Genomic DNA, 24,055 nt, shown 5'->3' on the forward strand with positions numbered 1-24,055 from the left:
ATGTTATCAAGAACGAGAGAAACACAGGCAAATATCGATTATGCAAATGAAGACTTAATTTGCATAATTAATGAGAAAATGTTATAATTGCATAGTGGTAACTGCCTGGAATTTCATACTTGGGGTGTTTGAAAGTTAAGTGAAGGTGAACATAATTAAACATAACTTATTCAAATAAGGACCACATTTGCATAATTTATGAGAAAATGGCATTCTTTGTTAAGATAAGACTGTCTTTTGGTGGAGAATATGATCAACAGACTGATATAATTCATGCAATCGAGGATCCTATTTGCATAATCAGGGTGATTAGTATATTTCTTATTCATAAAGGCTAACATCATTTGGCGAAGGTATGAGATCGTGGAACTCTAGTATGGAAATGTGACTAATGCTTGAAATTAAGGATATGGCCTTTTTTTTATAGCTGATAGTACATAAAATGAGACTGTGCCAGGACTTGCATTTTGGGCCAAGTGCACCAGGTCACAGATATACTTCTAATATCCAGTAGCAGTAGACAAAAAACGAAATTGTTGATTCTGGTTTCTTTCAATCAGATAAGACATTATTGAGGGCATCTCCACAGTGGTTACCTTACACTTGACCTGTATGTTGCTTTTACCTCTTGTCTGTTGGATACTGAGCTGTCAGATAATAGCACGGACATAAAGAACAGCACAACTCCTTTTCAGAGGTTGTAATCAGTTCCTTTGACATGATTTTGTCCTTTTGTTGATGTACATCGAATGTGCCACCTTGTGAGTGACTTTGTCACTACATGCAGTATTGTGCCCGTAATTTCACCACATGTCAGAAGTGCCACCTACAAGTTATGACATGAATAGCAGGCCTTTGTTTTGGGTCTTAGTTGCATTTCATATCATTTTGTTGCCCATATACATGTAACGTTACATCATATCCAGTCTTAGAATGTTGTTTTTTTTCAACACTATCAGATGATGATTTAGTTAAAGTTAATGGAGTTATGAAGTGGCTTTCACACTGTTTAGCAGTGTTGCATTCTTACTATCAGTATAAAAGTGGTCTTGTTTTATAATTTCAGTTAAAAAGAAATGGGATTGTCACTGGGACATATTTAATAGAAATGTTTTTTTATTCAAACGTCCTCTGGTGTTATTTCAAAAGATTTCATGGAATTTAGCATGCGTCTCTTAGTACCAGTAGTACTGCTTCTGTAGCAAGTTTTTGAGAAGCAAATAAAAAGAATTTTTTAAAGCCCTTAGATTGTATTGGATGTCCTTAAGAGAACCCAAAAAAAAGGCTTCATGCTATTAAGAAAGCGGCTTTTCTTCTTCCATATTGTTAACCAAGTAGGTCAGTGGAATTGATGAATGTCCCTTTTTGTCAGGAGAAGCCTTTGGGCACATGAAACCTCATTAGTACTTAGGAGTACTTGCGTCATCATATGTTGGACTGTTCTATGATTATACCTGGTAGGGGGTGAGAGGAAAGAACTACCGTCAAAGTGTTGCATTATTTTGGGAGTTTTGTTGACTGGTGATTGGTTGGCCAGCAGTGTTGTTTTATGTTACCTCAGTGCACATGTTTGTTTTCAATACAAATTTAGAAACAGCATGAAGGACCTGAGGTGTTGTCACCTGAATTTGATTGATGTAACAGATAACTCCCTACGCTGAGTGTATCTGCCAGCTCATAAAACCTGCTAATTGGCCGGCAGTTTTGTACGTAGAAGGGTTGTGAGTCAGACTAGAACAGTCGGTAAGCTGTGAGTAAAGTGTCCCTGGGTACAGCATGTGGAGGTCAACTCTGTGCTCAGATTAGACCGGTTTTACAGGAGGCAGATTAACTTCATGTACCCATTGCTGTTGTTTACTGCACTGCATGTAAAGGAGACAGTTTTGAGGGGAACATTCCACCACTTTGCCATGAAAAGATCCTTGTACCAGACCATTGGTGACTCAAAACACTTGGAATTCGGGATTCTAAAGGATAGGAGGAGTTGTGCTGTTTTCTGTGTGCTACCCTAGGAGTTGAAATTGTGTGTTCTTCAATTTAGTTCGAAGCTGAAAATGTGATTCGACCCACATACATGTTGAACTGCGTCTTGGAATGGAAATCTGATGTTTCAGACCATCTGGGTGCCCCACATACAGGCATTGGACAATGACATGTTTTTTTACCAGAAGGGAATCTTGCCTAATTCTTAGGATTTCAAGCTCGAGTACATGGACTTGGATGAGTTTCTGGCCGAGAATGGCATACCGGTGAACCACGAAGACGATCACCATTCGGCCAGCCTGCCCACGACTTCGCAGACTGTGATGCAGCACAGCCCCCCTCCTACGTACACCACCATGACAACCATGCAGCCCGCGATGGCGTACGGACAGCACCCCAGGTCACCCCCTATGGACCTGAACAAGCGTAAGCATTCCTATCATCACCCTGGCAATATTCCCATACAAATGACTCCTCCGATCATGATGTTGCCTGGTATACATCTGCCCATGTCCCATCATGAACTGGCCACTATAAATGGCCACCACAAGGACAGGGCAGGTCCCTGGGACAGTCACAAAGCACAGGCAGAAGCACCGTACGTGTCCATGGCTAGTGTGTACCAACGTATTTTGTACAGACTAGAAGGAGAGACTGATCAGCCTGTACCCATGCTAGAACAGCGTTTCTATGAACCGAAAACTGGGTGCCCAGTGCCAAACTTTAAGTATGGCAGCCACAAACTGTTCCTTCACAAATCCAACGGAGACACTATATCAAGTTTATGCTGTGAGAATGTAGACTCCCAGCACTCTAACGTAAATGGCAAACAGTTTCATGGTGAGAAACGACGACCGCCCCCCTTGATCCAAAAACTGCCGTCAGGCCATCTACACATCAGCGACGTGCGCTCAATCGCTGATCCCAAATTGCCCCCATGTGAGCTCATGCCACGTGGAGAAATAGATATCAAACCGCTCGTAAGTAGCCTTCTCCCGCGGATGGATCACAAGCAACAAAACATTGCCCACGACAGCACTAGACCTGTTACAGAACAGGCCAAACATGAACAAGCACCAGACAAACTCTCCTCCGTGTATGTTAGCCCTTCTGCCCCCCTTCGTACTCCGTCAAGGTCCAGTTATTATTCGACCGAAGCTTGGTCAGATGCTGATTCAGCTGAGCCAGAGGATCTCACTCTATGTAAGTACTATTCATACAAATATCATGGATCTCAAACTCAAAGTTTGCCTGAAAAGCAGACTGTGGCAGAGTTGGTTTTTTTACTAAACATACATTCGGAGACTCAAATTTGTAGTGTTTTGTAAAGCTTTTATTTTGATGACAGCTGTGCGAGTGTCAAGTCATTTAATTGAACACGTGAGAGTACAATGTTTTTCAAAACTCTTGACATTTGTGTGAATCCACTTTATTCATCTGCTTTCACGTGAATGGATTCTTCAGTCTACTAGTACTGTACTTCCACTTAAGAGTTCCAGAATGAGTTTCGCAAGTGTCAAGAGCATCAGAAATGACGCTGATTGCATAAGCCGAATCAATTCTCAGTCAATTAGTGTTATGTTCAGAACAGTTCTTAGGATTTATGAAGAAAACGGTTGCCTACACTTGTACACGTGAATTCAAAGTACTTCTCAAATGTGACACTGTACTCAGGCTCTTCAGCCTAGTACACCCATTTAGCAGACACATGGCACCAAGCCATATGAGATCAAACAATTTTTCATAACTCTCAAGATAGCAAGTTTCAAGAACTTTCTGCCCTGATTCTAATTCACAGTTTTCACTGTAAGTGTGACCTCTCAGCCGAAACTGATCATGACAAAAAAAAATGTAATATTCCCGCCCTTTTACTGTGTTGCTATCATTGTTTCCAGCACATTAAAGAGTGAGATTGCAATGTATAACTGACAGTGACCTGGCCTGATAAAACGCGTAACGTAAACAACTGGAGCTCAGTCTGATGTAAACCTTGGTGGTGTTCACATCGCAGAGATCGAGCTCCGCTGCGTAATATTTCAATACCTAAAGGCCCATTACTCTCCACACAGACAGAACAACTTAGCATGGCATTGTATGATAGTGTATATGAGTCAATAACTTCAAAATCACCGTAAAAATACTCTAGGTTTTCACTGACCTTCGGACCACAGACAAAATCTAACTGGTGCCATTCTGTTCTATTTTGAGCCTCAATGCTGTCTGACCAGGTCCAAACTACATTGTAACTTTATCATCTTTAATCGTGCATTGCTAAGTTTACTCTGTTCAAGGCAGAGCTGCAGTCTTTATACATAAAAACAAATCCCCAAAACAGAACAATTATACTAAATTTATAGCTTAAGTCTCCATTACATTTTTACAGTGTTTTAAAACCAACTTGCTCATATTCAATAGCACTTGAATAAAGCAGAATTTGCTACTGGTCAAGTTTTCTACATTTAAGCAGTGTCTTAAACAAAAAGTACAAAGTCCCAATTAATGATTCAATGTGGTCGCTTGAATTCTGCAGAAAAAATGCAGCACAACAGTAAAAAAAATGGTGCACTAACTTTTTGTTTTGTATTAACGTTGTACACATGTACATGTAGCTCTGCACACTGTAATCAATGTTGTTGGCACCACATAGAAATATTGATTTTCAATAGCAGTAGGGGTGAAGGCCTCTAGTCGTCATCGTCACGTATCAAATTTCAAATTGGTTTATTGCACAAAAGCATATTGCAGCCTGACGGCTGAAATGCACGCTCATTCACGATCTGTCATTGGAATAATAAACTTTGATTGTAATTATCAAAACAAGTACAATTCTAAAATCACTCTAATTGTAGCAGTGTGTAACAAATCTAAAATCACACTAAATGTAGTATTTCAACAATATGTAGCTATACAAACTTGGTCAACTAATAATAACTTTGATACTTTGTCTGGGGGAAGTCTCAGTACATTAGATATAGGCAGACCATAAAATCGTGAGAAAGTTCTATTACAACCTATAGCCTAAACAGTTCAGGTGTTACATATTCTTAACATAGGGATAGGGTCTTTACTACTGAGTCATTACTGTAGTAGAGTCTTAAATGACATTGAATGTCTTTTGCCCTCGACCACTGCTTTCCATTCTCTTCAAAACAGAGAAGTAAATAGCAGCAAATTTCCACCCGATTTACAATAGGCTGCCCCCAAAGTGGCACAGATAGTACTACTTTTCGTAATGTGAAAGAACTGTGACACAGTCACGCTATTGAAACTAGCCGATTCCATTACAATTTCTTGCTAGTTATTATAACAAATGTTTTTGGTTACACGCTTGGCTACACGATTACGAAACTCTGTGGGGGGGGGGATTGGGACCAAGAAAAAGCAGCCGTTATGGGCAGACGGCCAGCTTATAGATCTACATATAGCCCGATAGGGCATGAATGTACAATAAAGGTTATTATTATTATAATATGGTCGCTTGGGCAAATTTGACTGTAATTTTCTTTGTAACAGTTGGTCATCAAATGTTAGCATTCAATTATTGAAGGCTAAGTTCAATTTGAATAGCAACATTGTTGCATGAAGAATGACATGCATAATGCATTTATGTAATATAGAGTCTGACACAAATTAAAACTTGAGCGTAAAGACAGCCATACATGTATGTGTACATACGTATTACTGTAATTCACTTTATGTTCACAGTAGCAAAAGTTCCCAGTCTGACTCTGTGAAAAATTGGAGGTGTTCATGTAACTACATGTTCATGGTGGCGGCAGGTGCAGAAAAAAGAAAGTCGGGGGATCATATGTTAGCGGTAATTATAAGTTCGCAGGACAGAAGTGGCAGCGAAAAAATAAAAAACTACAGTATATGCCTGATAAATTTCGATTAGTGCATCGTCAATGGTTCTGTGAAGTAACGGCAAATAATTGTCATCTTTTCAGCCCTGATTATGAGGTCTAACTTTTCTTACAACGAAAACTGGATGAAATTAGCAGATTTAACAGAGCTGAATCAAAATATAGACTCTGTTAGTAATGTTTTTGTTGTTCACATTCGTGAGCTGATGGCATTTTGTGATAAACCCAGGCTACATTTTATCATCCTATCTCTTGCATAATTTAAGTTAAGTGGTCTAGCTGGAAAGACTTGAAATCCTGATCTATTGTCATGTGTCTACTGTCTAGTAGATGAACCTAGTACCCCTACCAATGTCCAGACAAATTAAAACTTCATCAGTCCATGATCATGTACCAGTACACAGCTCTAATCCATGACGTGTGAAGGAGTGACAGATATTACCAGCAGGAATTTATATGACCACGAACCAAAGGATTAGAAATGAAAATGAAACATTTTTCATTTGTATGATAATTGTGGAAGGAACACAAGTTATGCTGGGCAACACAAATGGAAAACCAAAACTTGTGTAAACAAACATGAAAATTGATTTTGGCTCATTGTGCACACGAATCACCCACGGCATATGTCAAAGTATACCAGGCAACACACTGCAATTTACATTGTAGTAAACTGTTGAATTTTATGTTGTTGATAGTTTGGAGTACCTCCTGTTTTGATGTGACCAGTTCTAGTATTGTAATAAGAATTGATATTTGCAAAGTTTATTTTTCTAGTACCTTGATGGGGCAGAGTGTACACAAAATATATTTTGGGTCAAACTGTGACATTTGTGATAGGTGATTTTGAATCCTTGACATTTTGAGTAACATCTGTAAGATCATGGAACAAGATAAAATCTGAACTTCCAATACCTGATCAGATTTTGGACTCAATTCTACTGCATGTCAGTGAAAAAGGTTGCCTAGTTCGGGTATCATTCTGACTCCTTAGTTTTACTGTCACATACACATACATGTACAAGTGGAGTGAGAATGGTGCTCGGCAGTGTTCTAGCCAGTGCCCATCTTTTGCTGCTCGTGATGGACAAAAAAATTGGCGTGTAAAGAAAATTGGCGTGTAAAGATATGGAAAGAGATGTTGTTGAAGTAAGTCTATCAGCAAAATTTGCCTCTCAAAATGCAGGAAATAGCATTTCTGAGTGTCAGCTTGATTGTTGCACCGCGACACCTTGTGCCTTTGATTCTTGACATGATGTTATTACATTGAACAAAGTTGAAATGACAGAAAAAAGTTCAGGCTGCTAGATCACTGGTGTCTAGGCTGATAAACCCCTCTCTAAACATGTTGTAAATTTTGTTCTGCAGCTTCGACCAGCGGCGGCCACTACAGACAGCAGCTGTCCCCCACCCCGGGGGTCAGCCCGCCCCCTCACCTCACCGCCGAGGACGTCATACCGAAAGTAGACATCAGCTTGGACCCAGGTGACTTTTTTTTTTGCCGCTTTTCAAGCGTTGAAGGGGAGAGGTCAGGGTCTTAATGCTAGCGCATAAATACAAAATTAACAGAGTACAATTTCTAAGAATAGTAACGAACTTTTTAAAACTTGCAACATCGTCCAGTGAGTCCTGATCAAGTCCGTAGTGGATTATTAACTGTCTTTGAGGGTGCTTTTCTTACATTTGGTGGTACATGTAAATTACTCCATGTCATTGCACCTGAATACGCTATCGATCTCCGGTATAGCTCTCTACGGACCATTGGTACATGCAATTGGTTTGACACACTCTAACATGTTAATTAATCTAAAATATTTTTCTGATAGTGAGCGGATATTGTTGCTTCTTTTATCGATTTACAAACCTTGTTCAGTGAATATCAGGTGGGCATATTTTAGACTGGGTATTAAAAATCTCATGATTGATATAGAAACCTACTTTGATGATGCTTCCATGTTCTTAATTTCTTGGATTGCAAAATGTATAACGCTTGCAAAGGAGAGAAGTACAGTTCGGTTGGACTTGTTATTCATCTGAAAAACGAGTTACTGATATGCAAAAATTGAATAAAAGCATTCTTTGAACGTTTACTACCTGGAGGGTACAATTCCACATCCCATATCCTGAATCATTGGGATTCGTGCAACTGCATTACCTTAATATCTGTTTTTCATCCTTTCATGTGGGCTGTAACCAGCGTCTCCAGAGTGATTTATTGTAACGTTGAAAGACGGGGCAGTAATTGTGTATTCAGGCAGATGCACTTTGATGTCTATGCTAAAAGACATTCGTGGTACAGTAATTACCGTTCCTAAAAGACATTTTATTTCATGGTGATAACTGCTTGCAGCCTTTTCTTTTACCAGGTCTCCCTTTGTAGTGTGTTCTAATTTGGCCGTTTCATTCCTTTCATGCACAATTGTTTTCAGTACGTTAAGTGACGTTGTATGGTGTGATGGTTAGAATGTTTACCCTGGAACCAATTGCAACCGCATGCAGACCTGCCCGGATGTTGTGTCCTTGGGAAGTCACTCAGGTGTAAATAAGTACTAAGCTTTGGTTAGGGACATCCTTCCGACTCTGTGTTTGAGAAAACTGTTCTTCCTGCAACCTTATTAAAATGAATATTGAATAGAAATTGTTGCTTTGATTGTCAAAGCTATTGTGAGACTGTAGAAGTCAGTCTCATCAGTCTGCCCTGTGACACAGTCTAACAAACAGGACTCTTGTGGCTGTTTCTCCAGGTGACCTTGCTCTTGCATCCATTCCAGGAGCCAAAGAGGATTTCGACCCTCGCAAACGCGCCTTCACGGACGACGAGCTCAAACCACAGCCCATGATGAAGAAATCGAAAAAGGTCTACGTCCCGACCGACCTCAAGGACGACAGGTACTGGCAGCGCCGCCAGAAAAACAACATGGCGGCGAAGCGCTCCCGGGACGCCCGCCGGGTCAAGGAGAATCAGATCGCCATGAGAGCCAGCTTCTTGGAGAAGGAAAACAACGCCTTGAAAGAGGAGCTCTTGAAAGTCAAGGAGGAAAATGCGTACCTGAAAAAGAAGCTGACCAAGTATGAGCCGTAGATCATACTGATTGTTATCGAGAAGGGTTGAGTTTGAGAGAAGGGATCACATATGTTTTCTCTGAACTCAACAAGATCGTCACTATTTTAGGATATGAAGAGTGTACATGTAGTCATGTTGAGGTGTTAAAATACAGATTTAACCATTTGTTATGGGATGTACTTCTTGAAAAGTAGTCTTAATACTTCATACATACAATTCACAGCCTCATTTCACACACACGATACCTCTTCACGTTTGTGGGGACAATATTTAAAATCATGTGATTTTCAGTATCTTATTAGAAAATAAGCCAGTATTTCATCTTATGTTCTACAATATAGCTACAGGCAATTAGATTGTGGACAACAGGTGCCCGGGTGTTGCATAATTGTTATCTGTTTACGGGTGTTGCATAATTGTTATCAGAATGATACAAGCATGTTTGGCAAAACGCGAGCACCTTTCTGTTCTGCCAGTCAGACAAGTTTTAATAACACACAAGAGGTCACTAAACACACAAGAGGGTAGGTCATGTGAATCTTGAACTGCAACTCTTTGTGAGTAACTGTTTAGTATTCCCACGCTTCACCTTACAGACACACCTATCCTACTTATGTATATGTGTAACAATTTGGTACTGGTACTTAAGGTGAAAATCATAAGGTTGAAGTCTTTCTGTACACAGTGATGCAGATGTTTGTCCCTCATTTGTTTTGCTAGAGACATTTGGGATTACATCTACCAGACTGCATTATCAGACACCCTTTTTATTTTTCAAAAGAATAATTCCTGACACAAGTAAAATATCATAAGCAAATACTGCATGCATCCATTTGATAGCACCACATATTTCACATCTAAACACTATTCAGAATTTCAGATTATAAGAAGCAGACAAAGTGTATTATGCACATGCATACATACATTTCATAAATGTTCATCATTAATTCTTCAAACCAGATACTTAAATATATATTTTACACGTCACAGAATTCAATCTCAAACACAATAATCAGCCATAAATTGAGAAATATTTCATTTAAAATATTTGTCCCCACAAACAGTTGACACATATTGACTAATTACATTTTGTAATATTATATAGTCATACAAGACCTTTATGGCCAACAACATTGTATATCAGATTTAGCTGTCATGAAAGTTACCTTTTGAAAAAAAGTTCCTCTTTGGAACTTTTTTATTTAGTTTCAAAATTAAGGTTGGCTGGATGTTCCTTAGTTTGGTTTCGTCGAGTTTCTACTGAGACTTGGTCATTTTGGAGCTCACTACATGTAACGGTTATTTCTTGTAATTTTGTGAAAGTAGAACTTTTGTGATTCTGCACTGTAATTAGTAATGTCTCAAAGATGAATTTGAACTTGACTCAGTGCTCATTTTGCTGGGTTCACAGTGTGGAATGGGTAAACCTGTCCTGCAGGATTTGATCTATATGTTAAGTCATGGGATGACATAAAATGTACCACGACATAAAAAAATTATAGAATGATAACTGCTACAATTGATACACAGGACTGAGGACCAAAGTGAGCAATGTTGAGTAACATTAAATGTAACGGGAACGACTAAGACAGGAAAATGGTTTTGGTAATACTTTTATTGTTAGTGTTTGGTGGGTTTGTTTTGAATTGCAACAATTTACGCCAACCATCACAAAGCTTGTGTGTTAGATACATTAAGCTAAGGCCATACTATTTACTTAATGCTACAGTCCAAAAAGATCTGCCAACTTGGAACATTTTACTTATTATCTTGTGCAACGTCTAATTGTTTTACAGTCTGTAGCTATTTCCTGTTGGTGGTATGATTTGGTGACACCTAACTTAACGGTCAAACAGGGTCACAGTAATTTTATTTCATACATTCCAGACAATGAGAATCTTTCATAATACTCCAGAATTAATGGAAATCATTTTATGAAAATTTCCAGGATAACTTATATATCAAAATGTTATAAGAAAAATATATAAAAGAATTTAATAGAATTTGTTATAGGAAATTGATATCAAATTATAGTATGCGGTTATTTGGTCGGTGGTGTTTCTTTGATGTAGCTCTTTATGTGTGCAGACAATCTTTCAATGTAAATTCTGTACTGATATGTTGTTCCTTTGTTGTGCAATGAGTAGTGTGAACAACATTGCTATGGAATGATTAAGTTCTTTTAAGAATGTAAACATTTAAAAACGGAATACAGGAATGAGTGCTGGAAGGGCTTGCATTTGCTCCACACAATCAGTCCTCAAAATATACATGTAATATGCATTCTAGTATGATAACATAATCATAACAATATTTCCTTTGTAGAACAGTTTAAAAACTCCTTGCCAATTGTCATTGAAAGGTTTGCTCATGAGGCCTAACAATGTGCAAGATTGTCTCAAAACAGTTTATTTGAGATGACAGAATGTAGATTGTTGCTGTCAGTCAATTAAGTGCCTTCTGGTAGAAAGTTTGCCCTGATTGAAGTATTCTGGTTAAATTTTAGATGCCAAAGGTGCTATACAGGTATCAATTTGTTTTAATTATATGAGAAGTGCTGGGAAAAGGGTAAGATATTTGAAGGCCCTCTGTGCCTTAGAAACAGTATGTATGTACCTGAGCAGGAAAGAGATAAAAAAGACACCCCTCCCCCCCACAAGGACATTTGCACATGTAACTAAAAGACAATTATGTATTGGTTTTTATAAAGGAGAGGAAAACATTTATTGATACTTCCCCTTGAAATATTTTGGACTGGAGCTACATAATGAAACAATTATTTACATGAAAATTGCTCATTGTAAAGAGGACAGAAGAAATGGCCCTTGAAAGGATAAATGGAGGAAAATGAAAATTATAAAGGTTTGAAATGATGGCAATTATGTTTCAGATGTACATTGTAAAGTCAGTTCAGTTTGTATGCTGTGAGTTACCATGTCATTAGTTTGTTGAGTGGACATGCACCTAGATGCTTTCTTGTTGTTCCTCTTTTTTCTGCATTGCCAACTACATGTAGTATGCTCACTGGTATGTACTGACATACCGGTAATAGTCTCATACTACAATGTACTATAATAGCTATAATGAAATCAAGTTAACCTCTGAGTAATTGTTACATTTTGTTACACTACTGTCTTTTACAAGTCAATATTATGTCATATTGAAAGTTGTACTTGCAATAACTGAAACTGCCATTGCTAATGAATGACATTCAATGTATGTTAAATAGTGCTTACATACTAGTAACCAATTTTCTTCTTTGAACTTTTTCATCTATCTTGATATGTATGTAGAATTGTGAATCCCTGCTGGTTTGGTTTTACTAAATGTCTACTCTAAAGTTTATCCAGGATTGTAAATTGGGATATTGGTATGGTATTGAATATAATGAGAGTAAAAGGAAACATGGTGTATTTTTGTGAAAAGCCAGAGAAAATATAGTGATATTGTAAATGTGTAAACTGGTGATAAGTTAATCAAATGTTATTTGCTGAAAATTGACTGTAAGATTCCTCTTTAAAATGACACAGATGATATTAAATGTTCGATGTTCTTTACAGGATTGTGTCGATTTTTTATTAATTAATTTCATGTAGATAGACTGTAGGATGACATCCTAAACACCCAGGGGGTAAAGATAGAAGATATCTGGTGGCATCTCACACACCAAAAAAGGAGTGTAGGGTCACATCGTCTAGCCCAGCACAAATGACCATGAGAATAAAAGGTGCTGGTATGAAAGGACTGTCAGACATTCTGTCCATCACTAATCATTGTTAGAATTTCTGCTGCCTCACCAACAGCCGAAGGCTGTGTCTGGTCAACCATAGACACAATGGTAGATGTTGTTTTGTGCAGTCTATGAAAAGGTTTGGCTGGATCTTCAGCTACGTACCAATTTTTTAGATCAGATAAGACAATTTCAAAGGCTGGCAAGGATCAAAATTGGTGATAAACATCAAATTCTCAAGGTTGTCTGTTGTCATCGTTAGGCCATGTTGATTTGATTATATGGATGACATCCGCGCGCGCATGAATTTTTGGCCGTTTCCACAAAAAAAAAAGTTTCCACCCACACTGTAAATTGTACAAAACAGTTGCAAAATGAGCAAATATATACCGAAAGTTGCAAAAAAAATATTTGAAAACGATTCCAACGTCGTAGAATGCCAAAATCAAACAAAAAACTAAAATGCAAAGAAATGAATTTAAAGAGTAGATTATTCGCCATACCATACTCTGTGTCATTTGTTCGACCTTCATAACAACGTAGATTTCATGAAAGCTTTTTTTTTTTTTTGCAAAACTTTTTTTTTATTTGCGTGCTCGCATCAGTTTTGGGGTTCCCAAAGGATGTCATCCATATAATCAAATCAACATGGCCTAATGTAAAAGAATGTAACCTTCGTTTCCCAGCTGATGATGAGAAAACGATTGGGTAGGTAGGGTGATAAACTGTCGCATTGCATAAATTATGTCATCAAGTGATGATCTCTTGACTTGATGTGCTGTTAACTTTCATTATCGACATTGACCGGTGTCATCACAAGACCTTCCCATGTATCAAATATGACATTCCACTCAGGCCTTCTTAAGTTATGCCGACCACATGCACAACTAGAAATACAGACACATAGACACACCCAAAACGATACCTCCATTTTTTATGGAGGTAACAACAGGTCACTCATTGAAGGCCTAGCCAGTTTGAAACCCAACAAACAGTATTGCTAATTTTCTATGACAGTTTCACATTTATCAACCATGGGTGCTTTTGTTTGAGCCTGTTTGTTTAACTTTATTGATGTAGGAAGGCTCTGAATTGGGCGGGGTGATATACGAGGATCATGAGGTCATGCATACAACCTTGGCCTGAAGTACTGTAAAACACTTAATGTACTCAGTAGCAAAAGTTGGTGGTCTGAGAAAATCATAAAGGTTGGCGGGACTAGACATTTGTGGTGGCGGCAGGTGCAGCAAAAAGAAAATTGGCAAATTATTTGTTCACTGTTATTATGAACTTGCAGTACAGAAATGACTGCGAAAACTGCAAAAAAATTGTGATTTACCGTAATTCATGAATACTACATGTACATGTAATATACATGTAATATGTTTCAATGGAATTATTTCCCCATGTCAGTAAACGTCAGTCTGATGTATTTGAATGCTTATCTCGAAATGTTCAGATGCAAGACTAAATTGGCGTAAGCTACAATGTCAAGAACAAGAGCGGAAAAGACCTGAAGTACCCCCCCCCCCTATAATAGCCAGTCTTGTTTTCCAAGTGACCAAATTCCCAAAGTTGGGAACGATAGGGGCTTCCTTAGAGATATACAAAACTTTCAGAGCAGTGGCTCTAAAACGGGTGTGATAGGGGATGAATTTCCGCCTTTTCAATTTTAGAAAAATGAAACTTTTGACATTTTTTGGCCTTCTCGTATTAAAAGTATACTCCTAATGGTCTCTATCATTTTCCTGCTTAATGCTTTTGCCCTAATTTGGCTGCAAAGTTACACATCAGGAGGGTGAAGTGCATGGATCAAAAGCGGCCTCTAGCAGTTGAATGAAGTACCACACCTATATGTTGAATCCAAGCTGCTCCTATTACTATCAGTATCAATGATATTTTTGGGGCGCTTTTGATCCCAAACCTGCAGTGATTTTTACTCCGTGAAGGAGGTCAGGACCTCCGGACGGAGTGTTGTGAACGGCTGGTTTTTCGTGTTCGCAGTCAAAACACTGGGTTCTCTTTGTGTAATCGGCACGCAATTTTATACGCCGTCTGCAGGCATGCCCGTGTTGATGTACGAATGTGTATTTTTGCCGTTGCTGCTTTCGCGGTCAATGTAATATTGCAGATGCACCCCTACAATTACGAGGCGAATTGGAATGGTCCAGAAAAACGCGTTGTTTGGAATAGCAGTGGGGGGGGGTGGAACTTCATGCAGATGTGCGGAGGGTCGATAAGTGGTACCATAGATGTTCGCAGCCAAAACGCATTGTTCCGTACGTAGCATTTCTGTGTAATTTGGCATGTGGTGTGCCATTATTCCCGTGGTGATGCACGTTTTTTTTATTTTTACCCTAGCAGTTTTGATATTGGAGTAAATGCTTATTTTTTAAACATCCCTACAATGTCGTTGAAATGGTTTTGCCCGGGTATCTGACCGGCGGCAGTAACACTCGCGCCTGCTGGACGCAACTGTTGCTGGACTTTGGCATGGCCAGTCGCGCTTAATAAGTAACAGGCACGGTAAGACAGTGGGGCTGTCTTTGTTACTAGTGACACGACCATGATAGATAATGATAGTCCGATCTTTATGTGAATGCAATGATTGTGTGTGTGTAATTAAAATGAACTTCGAACTTGAAACACAGTATCTTTACACGCCCTGAGAGCAGTAATGGATTTGGGTCTTTTTATGTTTTATGATTGTGACGCGCCCTCATTGTATTAACCGTTGCCTAATGTCTGCACAGTAGGTCTGGCGTTGACGCTTGGGATTATTTTTGTTGCAAAATATAAAATTTCACGGAGGATTGTTACCTATGGCTTCTTGTTTACGTTATGAATCACTTCTGATCGATAAATTTGGTAAAGTCTCAAGGGAATCAGGAAATAGCATGTTAGCCGCTGGGTGGATAGCGTACAGCACCAGGGACCAACAGTTTGATTTCTACCTTCAACTGCCTGTTTGATATGATTACTCCTGATGTTAGTTTATCTTTAACTCGTCGCCATGCTGTCTCCACTCCCTGCTGTGTACCTCCCCTGTTACTACAGCTGTCATACAGCTGAGTTCCCCCACGAAGTGTCACCTGCCCCGCAAGCGTGTAGACAGCGTCTCGTACCTGTTGTGCCGCCTTGTGGGGGGACCTGGAACTGCATGTGACAGGCCACATGAAGACATGTTCCAGTCGCGTCATGTTGGCAAACGCCTTTGCCAGTGCAGAGACGTTGACCTCGTTGTCTTGTAAGAATAGTTCCTGTAGCTGCTGCAGGTGAACCAGCCTTTTGGCAATGGCTCTTCCTCCCACGTTTGTTATTGAGGTGTTGGCGATGTTTAGAAGTCGGAGCTCTTTCAAGTGAGGAAAGGTCTCCGCAATTGCTTCCACCCCTTCATCTCCTATCTTGTTATTCTTCAGATTCAACTTTGTCAGCGTATGCAGCCGGTGTAGCTGTCCAGCCATAAATGTTGCTGCATCAGGAGAAATTCTGCAGTCAATGAGATAGAAGTGTGTAATTCTGTCCAGGTATGGGAAAAGCTTTACCAGGGCCTCAACGTCAGTGTCCAACAATAACTGTCCAACTATTGCCAAGCTCATTTTGCCATCATTCGGAAGTCCTTCCGTCTTGTTCTGCAGTGCCTCCAACGCCCTCAACATGGAAGAAAAGACCTCGCTGTATGCGGATAGACCATGTGACTCCATGTAGTCACTTGTAATGCCGTATTCTATGGCATAGCCTACAGCTGTGTCCAAGGTGTGTGGAAGGTCGTTGTAAATTTTCCACTGCCGACACACAAAAGGCCAGAAGAACCTGTCTTCCAGCAGGGTCATCACAACCTCGTTGTCAGGGTAACGTTCCTCCAAACCCGCGGCGGCGTCCTTGTTCTGCTGGAAGTACGCTCTGACGTAGAGGGTCCACTCTCCCCACCAATCTGCAAGAATAATGAACAATAGGTTCAGCTGTATACGCAGATCCCAAAACTACAGAATCAGACTATCAGTACATTGTTCCGGTAAACTGTATGCCCAGAAAGTTGAGGCTACTGATCCACGAGAATTACCTGTGGCTTCTGTTGTCTCAGAAGTAGCTTGTGACGTCACAGGCAGATGTGCAGACAAGGTTGAGGAGGTCGCTGGAAGTGATGTCTGGTTTACCTGTTATAAGAAACACACCAGAGGTACGTAAGCAATACAATGCTATAGACTATTAGTAAAACATCAATATAAACAAGTTTGCATATACATGCAAACATAATTATCATATTATATGATCATAAAACTTGGCATGACATGCTTAAGAAATTTGTGCAAATGTATAATTACAGGCCTAGGAAAGTATCTTACCACATTGTTTTCGTCAGGGTGGACTCTCAGTACACCGTGTTGTTTGAGGATTAGGGCGACCATAGTTGCAACAATACCAGCAATGGTAACACCAACAAAAAGCGCCACCATGCGTCCAGGGCGGGACCTGCAGAACACACGGCAGTTCTGGCTGCATCCCGGGTCGTCGCTGTCATCTCCTGTGGAATACAACAAACAAACAGGCTATCACAAATGTAATGTTGTATAGCAGATACAGCATTTTCGAGGCGTAATTTCTATGTTTCAGTCTTCTAATTGACACATAAGCTCACACTTTCAACTCTTGATAACTTTTATAATTCCTATACATAAACCTACGCCCTTTCACTGTTCAGAGTGGATTGCCTAAGTACAAAAACGTGAAAGTTACACTGGTTACTCACCCCTGCTCGGTTCCTTAGCGCCGTGCCTCCTGTCCATCACATCTTGTGCTGCGAGAAAGTCGGGGTCTAAATCTTCGTACGCATTCTCTGACGGAGTCGGCTGGCCCAGTTCATCGCCGTCCATCCTGTAGAAGACTTGTTCATTGTTCTCATCGGCTGAGGCGACATTCATCTCGTAAAAGGGCTGTTCTTGTTGCTTTTCTTTGGCATTCGTGACGTCCATCTTGTAGAAGGGTTGTTCTTTTTCTTCATCCGCAGTGGTGATGTCCATCTCATAGAATGGCTGAGCTGTGGCATTTTTGATCGCATCTTGTGCTGCCAGAAAGTCGGGGTCCAAATCGGCATAAACGTGCGTCGACAAGTTTGACTGTTCTTCATCATTTTCATAATGTCTGTGTTGTTCGTCGTTCTCGTAATGTCGGTGTTCTTTCTCGTTCTCGTAATGAGCGTGATTTTCATCGTACTGGTAATATTTGTGCTCTTCATCGTTCTCATAATGCCTGTGTTCTCTATCATTTTCGTAATGTCGGTGTTCTTTCTCGTTCTCGTAATGTCGGTGCTCTTTGTCGTTCTGGTAATGTCGGTGTTCTTTGTCGTCTTCGTAATGTCGGTGTTCGTTCTCGTAATGTCCTTTCAATCCCATCTCGCCGTTTTCACCGTTTTGCAAGACAGACTCCTCGCCATATTCTCTGACCGGCTTCAGAACCGCTTCCGGGTCCTCCCGAGCACGCAGCGCCTGTCTCTGCCAGTCGAGGATCCGTTTGGTGCACCAGAACCTCAGTCCTGCCCGTCTGACGTACAGCGGGTCCGGCGGGCGGCAGGCGACATCGGCCGGCGGAGGGGGCGGCTCCTTCGGTCGGACCGCATCAGCTGAGGCGAGTTTCATCTCGTAAAATGGCTGTTCTTGTTTATCTGTGTCTTTGGCATCGGTGACGTCCATCTTGTAAAATGGTTGTTCTTGTTCTTCATCCGCAGGGGCGATGTCCATCTCATAGAATGGCTGAACTGTGGCATTTTTCATCGCATCTTGTGTTGCCAGAAAGTCGCGGTCTTTCTGTTCAACCACAGCAGGGACAGACACTGGGTGAAGAGAAGCAATTGATTGGTGTAAAAAATAAGTAACGAGTAAATTACTAGTAAGTCATCGCATAGCCCAAGTAAAAAAGTAGAAAAAAAAACACCGATGTCCGCTAAAACACACAGAACATGTCTGACCTGAATCCCACATTTAAAGCATGCGTCATTTTGACAATCGGCGTTTAAATTGCCCGATGTGTTGCCAATGATTCTCTACACATGAATGGCATTCATGCAAGCCAGAAAAAAAATGAAAGACAAATTTGTTCACATTATACATTGCGTAGAAAATGCCGCTTAGTTTACAGTAGTGGGTTGTTGTATGATCAAGGAGGATTAGCCTAAGTCGTGCAACTTGGCGCCAAGCACATGTTCGCTACTATGGTAACGTTTTACATTAACTTACAATTGTGTACGACTTCAAAGAACAGGTTTTTCAAACATATGTCTCTTTAGCCCATAATTCTTATACATTCATGCAGTCGCAGAGCGTTACCTGTACGTATGCTCCGTGTACTGTCGGATTTAGATCATACCTACTACGCGATCTGTCACGTCACGATTAAGTCGGCGTCACGTAGCAGGCAAATAGCTTTACCGACAAGTCTGCAAGCTCAAAGGCACATTTCCAGCCGGAATGCGACCGGTTTCCTCTTGATTATCGCACGATTTCTAGTCTGTATCTTTTACCTGTATCGCCGGTATAACCGTCCTTCAGCGTAACACACCAACTTCGCTGGCACACCGCGCGGCGGCAGCTACATGTACCTACGACGCATACATACGTTACACCGAACGACCTGTTACACCCTACCTTTGCACATCTAACTGCAGTTGTTTAAAGCTATTTAGTGATGATGCCCCGACTGTACTTGGTGGCTGTGAGTTCCACGCTACGACAGTCCCATCCAATCTAACAGGGTAGTGTTTGGTGAGTGAATAACACTCTCGATGCTATGCCGAAATGGCATTCGTCGAACTTCTCTCGGTGAACAAATTCGGTGGAAGCTCGTGACGCCGACTTGTTGAAACAGTTGGACATGTCTGAGTCTGGTACAACCACGACTGCAAACATATCTGATAACATCAAATTGTACGCTCAACAGAAATATAGATGCAGTTGTGACGTACCTGCTGCTTTCCTACTTTCATAAAGTTCCTCCAATTCGTCGCCTTCACTCGGCAGACCTGCTCGGGCCGACGTCCCGGTGCTTTTTGTGCTCTCCTTCTGCAGAAGTGGCGGTTTCTTCTCCATTCTTTCCTGGAATTTGAAGGTATTTCCGTCTTCAATGTCCGAATTCCCGATCACTTCTGTATCGCAAACTTCCATTACGTCGCTTTCGGTCGTGTCGTCTTTGCTGTCTCTCCCGTGCGTGGAAGCATTTACCGTTTCGTCGCTTCCCTGTAGTTTTCTCCTCTCCAAGTCTGGGCTAATTAGTCTCACAGCAAGGTGATAATTTATACTGTTGCCATGGAGAGGAAAGTTTAAATCACGTCATTTTGACGTTGCTCCTGGGTTATGGGTTAAAGTTAGAGTTTTTTCTTCCGAATGAGTCTGCTAACAAAGAGCGGCGAAAGGCATTTTATTTATTATAAGTAAGTTTTAAAAATCCCATCAGCGTTCAAAACACACCCTTTTGTCGTCGAGAAAACTTGCTTTGTGCGAAAGTATTTTCCAGTAAAGACTGTTTGATCTGTTTGTTACCGGGAACACCCGCTTGGATATGAGGATATAAAAAATACCTATAATTGGACTTCAGGTGCTATTAGTTCTTTTGCTGTTCTAGGATATCAACAACGTAGAACGAATGGGCAATTTGGACCGGAAGTAGACTCTAACTTACGTATACATCGGCATCACATGGAAATTTATTTATTTGTCTTCGTTTAATCTTCTTAATTTGGTGTTTGGGTTGACCAACTTAAGAGGGTAGCAACCCATTATGCATTTTCTTTCTCCATGCATTGTTTGATAACTCTGAAATCAACCTTGCGAAAAAAGTGAACTGAAATCTTGCGCAGGCGCGGGGATGGTCGCAGGCAGAGCACGTTCCAGAATGTCAAGAATCGAATTTTCGAATTCGAACCGGCGCCTAGCAACCGGATTCTATTTACACAACACCCGTCAGCGAAACCCGAGTTTTGAGGCACGTTTTTTACGTACTCCTTGGCAAAGATGGGGATTTTGAAGAAGTTGGTGATATTATACCTACTGTCGTGCCTGGTCGATGACAAGCACGAGAAGTTGAGGACTCTGATAGCTCACATGCCGCTGAAGGACGCTGTAGGACTCCGCCTAGTGGCGAAACTGCCCGTCTTTGAAACCACCAAAGACTCGCCCCGAGTTTATCAGGTACGAAAGACACGGACGACAACTTACGCATGGGACTTTTCAGTTAGGTCAGGCATGTTAGTGTGTGGATAGTGTTCAGCACCAAGGACAGACATGTTCACAGGTTGTGTGCGGATAGCATTCAGCACCAAGGACAGGCATATTCAATTGTGTAGATAGTTTCTATAAAAATAAGTCTTCCAGAAGGAAATACCCCGTTTCATTTTTCACAACTCGTTCTTATTTGTCAGTCAGGATTGCTGTACCGTACGTTCTCTCAATCTATCTGGATTGCGACATAAAGTCTTTCCGTATTTCAGCTTTATTTTCGATAAAAGGAGAATGAATAGAATGAAACAAAGTCCTGTGTTGCGGTGTTAATCTGTCTTCACCATTGTGTTGTTTGGTACAACAGATCACAGACAGCCAGACTTTTATATCTGCGTATGTCCAACCGTCTGACACCGGAGGTCTCGGCAGACTGGTCCGCTGTGACCTGTACAAGGACAGGAGCCGTGACGTCATGATGACGACTCTGACTGACTACGGCTGGAAGGACCAGGATACAGTCATGAATGTCGTCACTGATGCGGACGACGTATGGTGAGTTGGTCTGTGTTGATTCTATGCCATAGCTTTAGTGTATGTCTGTAGCTCCGCCAGAGGTCTTTCAACTTGTTTTGATTCATCATCTTCTCTCCCCCTTGTCCTTCATTCCCTCACGTGTAAGTATTTCCTTCCGTAAAATTTTAACTTACACCGAAGTCATTACAGAAGTTCTTCTATTCTTTACTTGTTTGCCTATTCTTCCGGAAACACTTCTTTTCTCCGCTAAAGTAGATGATTTTTTAATTATGTATTTTGGGTCTGTCACGGTCTAAACCTATCATGTGCACTCATGTACCCGGTACAAAGCTGTACCCCAAACTTAAACATTTCCTACCATTTTTGGACTTCTCTTCGCATAAAATAATCCCATGCTGGACTGCATGTTCCCCCCAGGCGCTACAGTTACCTGCTGGATAGCTGTTTCTGGCTCCGCGAGGGCCGTCACTTCGACGAGCTGGCCGAACTTCCGCCACCTGACCCGCTCACCTGGCTGCTCCAGGTCGGGAGGAACATCTACAAGACAACCTGCAGTTACTTCAAGGACGCGGGGAAGACAACAGGTCAGGGTTTGGGTCTTCTGTTCTTCAAGGGAGATTTGTGGGCTCCATTGGACTAGACCTAGGACATAGACATAAAGAGTAATATTTTCAAGAATATATATGAGATATATATACTAGTATAGCAAGGTGACTCTGGTTTGTGTTGTTACATAGATCTCACAGTTTTTTCTTCTCCAGACCTGCGCATGGATGACCGTACCCAACCCACAACACTGAAAAGTGGCTTCATGGAATACCTGACTAAAACTTTCTGGCCTGAAGACGTGAAACCTGACACTGACCATGGTCAGTACAGACTAACAGTTGCTACTTCCGGGTAGAGCTTCTCTTGCTTGCTGACTTGTATGTAAGATTAAAAGAGAAGCACTGTACCAGTCAACTAGTTACCATGACTTATTAGTTTACAACATGTACAACAGATTTGGGGAATCGTGGAAGGAAACAATGAAACAAAAATGTGCTACCTTGTCCTGATAACAAGTTCATAGGTTATCATAACTGGTTTTGCTGACACATGACATATAAGCCATATAGGCCTGTTTTACATGCTTTTCCTTGAAACTATGACATACAAAGCATTTTTTGTCGACTAAAAATCTTTTCTAACTTACAGACACTGCGAAGGACGAAGATGCCACGGCTGGATGGTTTAACAAACTCTGCCGCTCAGTCCGAGACAGTGTAACCACGACTTCGCCTTCAGGTGATGTCAGATCAACTGTTCAAACAGGACAGATCAGCGGGGGAAATACTGACAGTCCAAAAATTGGTAGGTAAACACAGTTGCCATGTAGTTCATGGTTGTATATTTTATATCCCTCAAATATGTAAGGACATCTAAAGGACAGGGAACATCCCTTAATATGGTAAAAGTACACATTTTGAACTTTTTAGAGTTAAAACTTTCATGGTAGTATTTTGAACTTCGTTTTGACTGTGATTTTGATTTTCAGTTCAATCAGCAGTTTTAAATTTCACTCATACAATGTTCTCATGTAGTTCATGACTTTCTTTATATTGCACAAAGATACAAGAACACCTGAAATGACAGGGAACATCCTTTCATTTGATAAAAGCAAAGGTTTTAATGACAAATGTTTTATAGTTTACTCATACTTGGTTTTTCTGTCCAACAGCCTCAGATGGTGATGAGTTCAGTACAGGCTTGTGGCACAGACTTCAACTCAACTACCTCATGGACTACATCATCACAGGCTGGACAGCTAAGGGGGGGGGGGAATAAGTGATGTGAAGTAGAAATACATCACAAAAGAGTTTAGTGCATATAGCAGTTGTAACTTGAGGCAAACTCTCTTGCTAGAACTGTGGAAAGAAGTTCAAGAAAAACATGCCACAAGTGGTAAAAAAAAGAAAAGAAACAGGCTCAATCCAGCATCTAGAATGAATGTATCGAATGTAGCATTAAAGATTATGTTGACTGTAGCATTATCAGAGCTAGTCACACAACGAAACATTACAACTTGGATAATTTTCTGAAAAAAATTCTGTCAAAAAGAAGTTGGCTGCTTTGCTCAATGTGAGCTGTGAAACAAGCTGTACTTCTGATACTACGTGCAACTACTGCAGTGTACTCACTACATTGGAAGGATACCACAATGTTTTACCATTTTGGTGTCAATTTTGAGTCAATGACAGCTTTACACTGAGCTTCCCCATATTTATTTTCTTTATTCAAACGTCTCAGCTATTGATTGTCTGAATGATGCAAATTCTCTATGAAGCCATCTATGAAATAGAAATAAAATGTATGTGGAAAGCTTGCTCGTGTCTACCAGTCTATATGCTTTTTATACGCTTGTATTCCTTGACATAATAGTATTCTGTGTGGAAAGTGTTCAGCACTAAGAACAGGCATGTCAACCTGTGTGGAAAGTGTTCAGCACTAAGAACAGGCATGTTAACCTATGTGGAAAGTGTTCAGCACCAAGGACAGGCATGTCAACCTGCGTGGAAACTGTTTTGCACCAAGGACAGGCAAGTTAAGATGTGTGGAAAGTGGTCAGCACCAAGGACAGGCATGTTAACCTGTGAGGATAGGGTTCAGCAGTCTGTCATAAAGAAGGAGA

At 40.7% G+C, this 24,055-nt stretch overlaps 3 protein-coding genes across 7 annotated transcripts in view; 2 read left to right on the top strand and 1 right to left on the bottom strand.

Moving 5' to 3' along the window:
* LOC109467999 (hepatic leukemia factor-like) overlaps positions 1-12,895 on the top strand; it is a 19,883-nt gene extending 6,988 nt beyond the window's left edge. For 2 of the 3 annotated variants that reach the window (XM_019766195.1, XM_019766196.1), the window contains exons 3-5: positions 2,193-2,409; positions 7,215-7,331; positions 8,591-12,895. In XM_019766195.1, the coding sequence (XP_019621754.1) occupies positions 2,193-2,409; positions 7,215-7,331; positions 8,591-8,928 (672 nt within the window). In that variant the 3' untranslated portion in view covers positions 8,929-12,895. The remainder of the gene's footprint in view (positions 1-2,192; positions 2,410-7,214; positions 7,332-8,590) is intronic. The other variant, XM_019766197.1, reaches the window with a different exon arrangement.
* Positions 12,896-15,521: 2,626 nt separating this feature from the next.
* Positions 15,522-21,901, bottom strand: LOC109467933. Of its 2 annotated transcripts, XM_019766094.1 has the most exons (6): positions 21,815-21,901; positions 19,603-19,728; positions 17,391-18,276; positions 16,987-17,165; positions 16,704-16,797; positions 15,522-16,574 (listed from the first exon to the last, which is right to left on the bottom strand). In XM_019766094.1, the coding sequence occupies exons 2-6, from the start codon at positions 19,720-19,722 to the stop codon at positions 15,541-15,543; spliced, it is 2,313 nt and encodes a 770-aa protein (XP_019621653.1). In that variant the 5' UTR covers positions 19,723-19,728; positions 21,815-21,901; the 3' UTR covers positions 15,522-15,540. The 2 variants fall into 2 exon arrangements, with proteins under 2 accessions (XP_019621653.1, XP_019621652.1); XM_019766093.1 differs by lacking the exons at positions 19,603-19,728; positions 21,815-21,901 and having other exon boundaries at positions 17,391-18,453.
* LOC109467935 lies at positions 20,487-23,940 on the top strand. Of its 2 annotated transcripts, none has more exons than XM_019766095.1 (5): positions 20,487-21,402; positions 21,802-21,974; positions 22,146-22,253; positions 22,582-22,737; positions 23,105-23,940. In XM_019766095.1, exons 1-5 carry the CDS (start codon positions 21,323-21,325, stop codon positions 23,209-23,211), a joined length of 624 nt encoding a protein of 207 aa, XP_019621654.1. In that variant the 5' UTR covers positions 20,487-21,322; the 3' UTR covers positions 23,212-23,940. The 2 variants fall into 2 exon arrangements, with proteins under 2 accessions (XP_019621654.1, XP_019621655.1); XM_019766096.1 differs by having other exon boundaries at positions 21,802-21,968.
* The last annotated feature ends 115 nt before the right edge of the window (positions 23,941-24,055 follow it).

Source organism: Branchiostoma belcheri, unplaced genomic scaffold (assembly GCF_001625305.1).
Source record: "Branchiostoma belcheri isolate BF01 breed outbred unplaced genomic scaffold, Haploidv18h27 scaffold19, whole genome shotgun sequence".
In the NCBI taxonomy this organism is placed as follows: domain Eukaryota; kingdom Metazoa; phylum Chordata; class Leptocardii; order Amphioxiformes; family Branchiostomatidae; genus Branchiostoma; species Branchiostoma belcheri.

Bases quoted from the DNA above. Each gene is read 5' to 3' on its own strand.
- LOC109467933 (XM_019766093.1), bottom strand. From the start codon at position 18,411: ATGAAAAATGCCACAGTTCAGCCATTCTATGAGATGGACATCGCCCCT. The intron at 17,166-17,390 runs GTGAGTAACCAG...TGTATTCCACAG, and splicing joins CGCTAAGGAACCGAGCAGGG to GAGATGACAGCGACGACCCG. The intron at 16,798-16,986 runs GTAAGATACTTT...TTCTTATAACAG, and splicing joins ACCCTGACGAAAACAATGTG to GTAAACCAGACATCACTTCC.
- LOC109467935 (XM_019766095.1), top strand. From the start codon at position 21,323: ATGATGACGACTCTGACTGACTACGGCTGGAAGGACCAGGATACAGTC. The intron at 21,975-22,145 runs GTTTGGGTCTTC...TTTCTTCTCCAG, and splicing joins GGGGAAGACAACAGGTCAGG to ACCTGCGCATGGATGACCGT. The intron at 22,738-23,104 runs GTAGGTAAACAC...TCTGTCCAACAG, and splicing joins TACTGACAGTCCAAAAATTG to CCTCAGATGGTGATGAGTTC.